Genomic DNA, 9,364 nt, shown 5'->3' with positions numbered 1-9,364 from the left:
AGTGCTGGGATGATGGGCTTGAGCCACCACGCCTGGCCTAAACACTGTAGTTTTCTATTTAGAAAGTGCCCGCATGGCCAGTGTGGTGGTTCATGCCTGTCATCTAAGCACTTTGGGAGGCAAGGCCAGAGGGTTGCTGGGGCCCAGGAGTGCAAGGCCAGCCTGGGCAACACAGTGAGACTGCATCTCTACCAAAAATCAAAAAAATGAGCCAAGCATGGTGGTGTGCACCTGTAGCCTCAGCTACACTGGAGACGGAGGCAGGAGGATGGCTTGAGCCCAGGGAGGTCGAGGCTGTGGTAAGCTTGATCCTGCCACTGCACTCCAACCTAGGCACCAAGGTGAGTCCCTGACTCCAAAAAAAAGTGTGTTTGCAATCAGAAGCGACCATAAATGACAAAGGACACTGTCGGGACATCCACAGGAGCGGGACGGCCCCTCCTACCAAATGTTAGGGCAATAAGAAGCAGCACGAAGCCGGGCTCGGTGGCTCAGCCTGTAATCCCGCGCCTTTGGGAGGCTGAGGTGAGTGGATTGCCTGAGCCCGCAGGTTCAAGACCCGCCTGGGTGGCGAGACTTCATCTCCACAATAAATCAAAAAATCAGCCGGGCGTGGTAGCGCATGCCTGTAATTCCGGCTACTCGGAAGGCTGAGGAGAAAGGATCGCCGGAGCCCAGCAGGTCGAGGCTGCAGTGGCCAGGAGCAGCCACTGCACTCCAGTCTGGGCGACAGAGTGAGACTCCAACTCAAAAAAAAAAAAAAAAAAACTTAGTATTACAATTCAACACAGATACACTCACAATAATTAGCATTTATTATTTTCTGTGTGCCCTTTAAGACTTTTTTTCCTTGCATTATTTTGTCCTTACAGCTGTCTTACAGTTTCATTATTATTATGTTCATTTTATAGATGAGGAAGCCAAGGCACAGAGATTAAGTAAATTGCCCAAGTCATATAATAAGTGGTCATGCTTTTAATCATTGAGCAGTAGCTGCCCCTAAATGTAAGAGACTATGCTAGGTCTTAAAGATGAATACATAGTCAGTCCCTGTCCTAAGTTGAGTAAGAAAAACAAAATTAACCTGTCAACAGAAAAGTGAATTCACTGACAAGTAAATTACAGTATGACAACTTGCCTCTTTTCAAGGAAGGCCCAACTGAAGGGGAAGAGTTTATTTTCAATCTGCCTGTGATGTGAGGGAGCAGGATTTGAAGACTGAATTCTTCAACAAGTTATTTGTTTGACCAAGTCTCTCATTGTTAACACTACCCTAAACATATGGAAAAAGAAGTCCTTTTAGGGTGAAAGTCTTCAGTGTTGAAGCTGGTGTGAAAAAATTTGGACAAATATTATAGTTAGTTTTCTCTAAAATAATTTTAAAATTATATAAACTCAAAATTCCAGAAAACTAAAATAAAACCAGCAGGTGAACTTTTTGTTCCTGTGAGCATAGGAAGACTAAAACTAGCTTGCTTTAAAATCGATCTCCTACAGACTGAGATTATTCTCTACATTGTACATATAAGATAAGAACAACACAAAATGGGAAGTTAGAATCATAGTACTTTAGGCCAGAACATGAACAGCCACTAGGATTTGTCAGGTTGTGGTTATTGAAAATAATTCATCAGATCTCTAGAATAAAACAGAACCACTGGCACAGTGGTTGCCTCTAGGTAGACGAACCTTATAACTAAAAGATGAAGTGTATGAGTGAGAAGTGCTTTCTTTTGCTAAAACATGTATTACATATTCAAAATAATGTATTTTTTACTTAAAAATAAAATATCTGGAAACATTCCTGAGATGTAAATACTGGGGGTGCCAGAAAAAATATATATACGTTTTAAGAGCTGTTATCTATGTATTACCTTTCAAAGTACTTTTCAGAAAGTCTGAACACTGATGATAATCATTTGGAGCACCTCTTGTAATTGCAGAAGTGAAATGTGATTTGTATTCCTCTTTTGTTATCAGTATATATTGAGTATTACAATTTTAATACAGTTTTTTTCTTAACATGTATACTTTTTTTGGCTCTCTCCTTATAATAAAGCTTTATTGTCACTAAGGAAAGCAGTGATGTGGAAGAATAATTCATAGCAGTGTTAATCACATCAGTAAATATTGATCCAGCACTTTAACATCAGTTAATGCTTTTTCTCTTCAGTATAGGGAACTATTTTTAAAATGATTCCCTCTTTTTGAAATTATGATGGAAGATGAAGATAGAGAAATAAGTCACAGGATAGGCATCTTACTAGAAGTACTGAAAAATATTTACTATTTTATTTCATGAAGTCCCAAGCCTAGCTTAGAAATTCAACAATAACAAAATAGGCCTGGAAAACTTAGAATCTGGAAGTTAGCCCGTAAATGGAATCAACTTCCACTGAAACCCACCATGCCTGCTGAGCATGCCCAGTTAACTCTTTCACCACCTGGCAGAAGTTCATCACAGACTGCAAGAGACAATGAGACTATACAGCAGTGAGTTTAGACTGTGGTTGGAACTGAGGGGAGGAATAATAGCACAAAGGAAAAGTGTGAGACAGAAAGAAAAGTCTCCCCAAACTAACCATGCCCCTAAAGAGCCAGATTCTCAGCATGAAGGAAGTGAGGTGGGTAGTTAGGGTCCAGAAGTCTAGAATATATCAGATAAAAAGGAAAAAGTAGCAGCCAAACCTCCATATCTCCTTTTTTTTTCTTTTTTCCCTCCCAGGAGATTAGTGGATATCGGTGGAGGAGTTATTAAAACAGTGGAAACATTAGTCAACTAATCAGAGCTTCCAAAGAGTCACCTAAGTTAAATAAAATAACTTTAAAACATTGTTTTTATTATATCAGATGGTATAGAACTTTTCTAAATTCAACTACATAGAACAGTAAATGTGTCCTTAATTTTTTTTCTTTTAATTTTCAGGAAATAGCCTTTTTTCATTACAGTGTGCTAAAGATGCTTAGTTTTCTTGCTCATCAAAGTAATTTTTAAAATCAGTAGAAATTCCCATTTTTAAAGAAATCTAATGTTCTTAAGTGCTCATTTTAGAAAACAGTAAAGAACAATGATTTAATATTTTAAGATTATATTTGAACAGCTTTATTTTTCATGTCCCAAGCATAATATGAAGCATGTTATTAATGGTAAATGTTAAGTGTATTATATCATTTACTACTGTAATTTTAGTTGAAGTGGTTGTGATGTTTAATTGAGCGGTGTGACTTTTTTCCAGAATGGAATTATTAGTTCCACTTGTACAGAGTTTGAAAAAACGAATGGAAGTACCAGACTATGAAATGGTAAATATTTTAGATTGAAGTATAAAGTTGATTTTTTGTAAATACAATTTTCTGAGTGGAAAAATTTGCTTTTTGTTAAAGTGGTTCGTTTTTGTTCGTGTACCTATAAAATCTGAATTAATTATTTTAAAAAGTGGATAAGTACATATCTTTTAGAAACCAGAATACTGGAGAAGTTTTCCAGGAAAAACAATCTTTTCTCGATTTTATGTATAAAACAAAATTCTGTGTATTTTTTAATATTGTCTGTATTCAGATTTCTCTTCATCAGAGAAAATAAAGTACACAATTTCTAGAGTTTCCCATTTTTTTATTGATTCTTATTTATGCTCCTTTCTTCCTTATTTTCCTCTTTATTTAAAGCTTTTCTGATTGTAAAACCAAGAGAAAGGTAAAAGAACTTTGGGTACCACATTTTAAATGTAGTAGCTGTTTGTCAACCAGGAACTGAATGCTGTGACCAAAGATTTTTCCAGTTGTAATTTTTTAAATATTATTTTACAATCTTTGAAGCATATATTTTCCCATTTGATTCAGTTCTTGAGATGAAAAAGCTGGAGCTTAAAGTGTTCAAGTAATTTTTCTCAAATTTGATGCTAGGGCTGAGATCTCTAACTTTCTTGACTCTTAGTCTGATGCTTCTCTTACTCTTACTTCAATAAACTACATTTTCATGTTTTATTTAGTGTAGAATACAGTCAGACCACCTGATTAAACTGAAGTTTAAGTATTGATTTAATGCTGAATTTTACGAATAAAAATGATAGCAAAAAGGTTGTACACGGTGATCCTCCCACCTCTGCCTCCACTTTCAGCCTATTGCCAGCTAAATCTTTGATATGCATCCAAACGTTGCTATGTATCCAAAGCCTCTAATAAAATAGTAGATTAGTGTTTTTTCATGCTTTGCACTTGGGTACTCTAGGAAAAACTATGACATATATAAGTTCCAGTTTTCAAAACTTTAAAGCTGAGGTTGCAGAATAGTAGCCTGTGAGCTACTTCTAGCTTTAGATATATTTACTTTAGTGCTAAAACTGGAACACCATTCATTTATGTTTAAAACACATATAAATACCAGTAAGTTTGTGGTTATTCATAAAGGATGCGCAGGAAAACAGCTTGTTAAATAAGGTAAGAGGAAGACTTTCTCCTGTATGCTGTCGGAGCTTTGAAGTTAGTACTAGGTGCATGTATAAAAAGTAAAAATAAAGTAATGTGTTTTTAAAAAGTGAGGTGAGAATATCTATAGTTTTATATCAACTTTTTAGAATCTCAGTGAAATGGATAAATAGCTAGAAAATGTGAATTATCAAAATTGTCTCAAAAACAGAGAAACTAAATGAACCAGTAATCAAAAAACAAATTAAAGAAGTAGTTAAGGAAGTATTCCTAGAATAGGTATTGGGCCCACATAGATAGGTCAGTTCTACCAACATTTCAGAGAGCAGATAACTTCTATGACATAGATACTGTGAAGGAAAAAAATAATCTCAATGCAGGAAATTGTTAAAAATTAAGTTTTTTTTTTTTTTGAGTTGGAGTCTCTTACTCTGTCGCCCAGGCTGGAGTGCTGTGGCACACTCACGGCCTCCACAGCCTCGACCTGCTGGGCTCAGGTGATTCTTCCACCTCAGTCTTCCAAGTAGCTGGAACTACAGCCATGCACCACCACACCTGGCTAATTTTTTGATTTATTGTAGAGATGAGGTCTTGCCAGTTTGCCCAGGCTGGTCTCAGTCCCATGGGCTCAGGCAGTCCTCTCACCTCAGCCTCCCAAAGTGCTGGGATTATAGGCATGAGACACTGCACCTGGCCAAAGGTTAAATGCCTTATTTAAGGTGATGAATATCCCAGTTACCCTGATTTGATACTTATACATTTTATGAATATATTACAATTACATTATCACATATACCCTAAACATATGTATATCTGTTATATATTAATTTTAATTTTTAAAAGATTTATCATCAAGGCCATTAATGATTAAAGAATCTCTTAAAAACAACTAAGTTGCCAGACACAGTGGCTCATGCCTATAATCCCAGCACTTTGAGAGGCAGAAGCGAGAAGATTGCCTGAACCCAGAGGTTCAAAACCAACCTGGGCTACTTGGCAAGACCTTGTCTCTTATAATCAAAAAATTAGCACAACTGTGGTTCCAGCTACTTGGAAGGCTGAGGTGGAAGGATTGCCTGAGCCCCTCAGGTTGAGGCTATAGTGGCCGTGAGAGTGCCATGGCACTCCAGTGGGGGCAACAGAGTGAGACTCTTACTAAAAAAATAAAAATAAACTAAGTCTTTTTAATTGTCTTACTTATTCTTAGGTTCATCAGGCTGGTCTAACCTGTGATTATTCAGAACTTCCTCACCATATCAGCACAGAACAAGAAATAGAGTATCTTATTCAGTCTGTGTATTATTTACTGAAAAATTTACCAAAACCTACTCTTGTGACAATTGCAAGGTAAGTATGGTAGGCTGAATAACAGCCCACCAAAGATGCCTATGTCTTAATCTCTGGAACCTGTAAATATGTTGCCTTGGCAAAAGGTACTGTGCAGAGTGATCAACTCGAGGATTTTGGTATGAGGCGATTATCCTGGATTCACCAGGCACTGCCAGTTTTGAAGTTGAAGGATGGGGCCACAAGCTAAGGAATACAGGCAGCCTATAGAAGCTAGGAAAGGGTAGGGGACAGATTTTCCCTGAGAGCCTACAGAAGGAATGCAACCCAGCCAGCACCTTCTAAAACAAAATTCAGAGACAATATAACCTACCTACATGTATAATTTTAAAATGTAGATAATATACATAATATATAGGTAACATAACCTACCTATACACATAACAAATATACATACACACACACGCACACACACAAATCACTAACTGTAATGTAAAGGAGAAATGAAAGTAATTGATAATAAAATAATATATATTAAAATGCCACAATATACTCGTACCTTTAAGTCACTAAATGTATCAGGTACCAATGCAGACAGATACTATGTTTTGTATTGGCCAGATACCATGAACAACACTGCCATAATGGGATTTTTTTCCAATCATTGAAATATCTCTTTATAAAGATCTGAACTTAAAGCCAGTCCTCCTCAATTCACAGAGTGGTCTCATTCCCAGAAAAGTTAAGTTAATATTTAATGCATTTTTAAAATATTTTGTTTGGCCAGGCTCGGGGCTCAGCCTATAGTCCCAGCACTTTGGGAGGCCAAGGCGAATGGATTGCCAGAGCCCACAGGTTCGAGACCAGTCTAAGCAACCTGGCAAGACCTCATCTCTACTATACATCAAAAATTAGCCGTGCATGGTAGCGTACAACTATAGTTCTGTCTACTTGGAAGACTGAGGTGGAAGGATCGCCTAAGCCCAGCAGGTCAAAGCTGGGGTAGCTGTGAGTGTGCCACTGCACTCCAGCTTGGGCTACAGAGTGAGACTCCAACTCAAAAAATATATATGTTTTGTTTGTATGTAAAAGAGTGTTACATGCTAAACTCAAAAAATTTAAAACAGCTTTTTCACTTATGTGAGTGGTCAGTGGACTTTGAAAATTATGGAGGTCACAGGACAGTTATTCATATTACAGAACTGTCCTGCATGTTACAATCATTCTAACAGTCCAGCCCTCTTATCCCAGTCTCCTGTCAGTAGCATTCCCCTAGTCATTGTGACAATCAAAAATGTACCAAGAAATTTTCTTTCTTTCTTTTTTTTTCTTTTGGGTTGGAGTCTCACTTTGTCTCCCAGGCTGGAAGTTTTGAGTTGGAGTCTCACTTTGTCGCCCAATTTGAAATTGATCTAAATAATGTATTGTGTCTTAAATTTTTATATCGAGCTTCAAAGATTACCTGGTCACTGGAGAATGGAATGAGTTTATCAGAGGTGTTAGAGATGATTTTTTTTACGTTTAGGAGAAGGCTAGGTAACTGTCTAATTCCAATTCCTTGTATAAAGATGTCTGCACTGCTTTTCTCAATCCATCCTCTAACTGGCTTTCCTCACCCCTGTCTGGAACTAGGAGACACTGATTAATCTAGATGTAATTGGTAGTAACATTGTAACTGCCCAGTACAACTGGAAAAACTCGCAAAATACAGATTTCTGCCCCAACCCACTTTGCTCTTTTTTCCATTATACTGTCTAGGAAACAAATCCCAACACCACCATATTCCCACATTTCATTTTGGATCAAGCCATGGATTCTTTATTTTTTTGTAGTTAACATATTATTTGTAAAAGTAGAATCCTTTTATCAATCGGAAAACCTCTACCCCAGTCATTTCTAGCCCTAGCATACACAAAGGAATAAAAAAGATGCCTAGTCATCAGATAATAATCTCCTGTATTCCCAAGCAACATCTTTCTTTCAGGGAAACAGTGGTCTAGCGACTAAGCACTAAGGCTCATGCTACATGGTTATTTACTTAGCTATGTGACTTTGCACAGATTAATCTCTTTGTTTCAGATTCCTTTAAAGGGATGATGATTGTACCTATTTTATAGAGTTGCTGAGAAAATAAAGAACATAATTCATGTAAAGTGCCTAACATAGAATAAACATTTAGTGGCTTTCAACTGTTGTAATTCCAGAATTCAACACACCTTCATTTCCATCTTACAGTGAAATCAACACATGCAAGCTTTTCCTCACAGTTTGATTTTATCCTATTTATGTGTATTTTTCTTCTTTCTCTTTCTCTTAATGGTTCCAGGTCAAGTCTGGATGATTACTGTCCTTCTGAGCAAGTTGACACCATTCAAGAAAAGGTCCTCAGTGTGCTGTGCTCCCTCTATGGGACACTAGATATTCACCAGGTGTATTCAGCAGAGTCTTCTCCATCTTGAAACAAATACTAGGCTCCCATTACATCTTGGTATAGTAACAGGGCTTTCATTAACTTATTTGCAAATGAGTCTTCCAGAGAACACTGTTAATATTAACTTGCAGTTGAAATCTTTCAGATACTTTGAGTCTCCAAACAACTAATGATAGTTTGGCGAGTCAAACAACTGATGGTAACTCTGAAATATGGTAATTTTTTTGGCATCAAGTATGAAACCCCGAATTAATAGTACTCTTATTTTTCTTCCTTTCCATTATTGGCTTTATTTTTGTGAGGGTTGTTTTTTCCGCTTTTCTTCTGAGGTCGGTTGGACTATATAAGATCCATTTATTTATTTATTTATTTAGCAATCTGATATTTATTGAGCACTTACATGTGCCAGACATTATTAAGTGCTGGGTGTTTGGTAATAAAACAGAATAAACAAGACTTCTGCCCTCTTGGGGAAACAGATGAGAAATACATTATCAATTAGAGGAAATGTTATAAAGAAATGGACAGCCACAAACATGTCTTAGGCATGCTCTTAGTACTCAGGGTACCCTAGCATTACAGGAAAATAACATTCTCAAAAGCTACTACCAAAAAAAAAACCCCAAACTTGCCAGTCCATGAAAATATTGCAGAAAGTCTGCGTTTCCAAGGATGTTGGGACTGTGGCCTAGTCGTTGACAAATGCTGTCCAGCATTGTTGGTATTGAGAAGGTCTGGTTGAGTAAACTTGACCAAGCAAAAGCTTTTATTTATCTATTTATTTTTTCACTAATCAGAAAAGCCCTTCAGGGTTTTTTGTGCCTCCAGGTAGTTACTGTGGGTACTGACTATCATTACAGTTCCTAAGTGCCACACTTTATTGGCAGTCTGGATTGATACTTTTTCCGATAAACCAACTTTTTTGTGTAAATAGTAGGGGTAAGAGTTGAATCTTTAATTCTGACCTGCCATAAAAACCCAAGGGCATAGCTGCCTTCTACCAGCCTTCCCATGAATAAGATACCTTTCCTGAGTCATTCTTAATCATAGAACTTTTCATTTTCTCAATCTGCCAAAGTCACCTCTTCAGTTCAGTAATCATTCATAACTACCTACTTGGTTTATTTTCCTTTAAAAGGTAAGACAGCATTTAAAGAAAAACAAAAAACACCCATCATTCCTCAGTCTCACCACAGCAGTTGCATTCATTTCTACATATAA

The 9,364-nt window shown here is 37.1% G+C and overlaps 1 protein-coding gene across 1 annotated transcript in view; it reads left to right on the top strand.

Annotated features, from left to right (window-relative positions):
- Nucleotides 1–9,075, top strand: part of CUNH5orf22 (chromosome unknown C5orf22 homolog) — a 19,286-nt gene extending 10,211 nt beyond the window's left edge. Inside the window, exons 7-9 of the mRNA XM_008056446.2 lie at nt 3,237–3,303; nt 5,633–5,772; nt 8,039–9,075. Of these exons, the coding sequence (XP_008054637.1) occupies nt 3,237–3,303; nt 5,633–5,772; nt 8,039–8,171 (340 nt within the window). The 3' untranslated portion in view covers nt 8,172–9,075. The remainder of the gene's footprint in view (nt 1–3,236; nt 3,304–5,632; nt 5,773–8,038) is intronic.
- Nucleotides 9,076–9,364: the final 289 nt, after the last annotated feature.

Source organism: Carlito syrichta, unplaced genomic scaffold (genome assembly GCF_000164805.1).
Source record: "Carlito syrichta isolate Samal-C Ts95f unplaced genomic scaffold, Tarsius_syrichta-2.0.1 Scaffold302363, whole genome shotgun sequence".
Lineage (NCBI taxonomy): Eukaryota > Metazoa > Chordata > Mammalia > Primates > Tarsiidae > Carlito > Carlito syrichta.
Note: the sequence above shows the minus strand (reverse complement) of the source record. Positions and strands in the feature narration are given on the sequence as shown.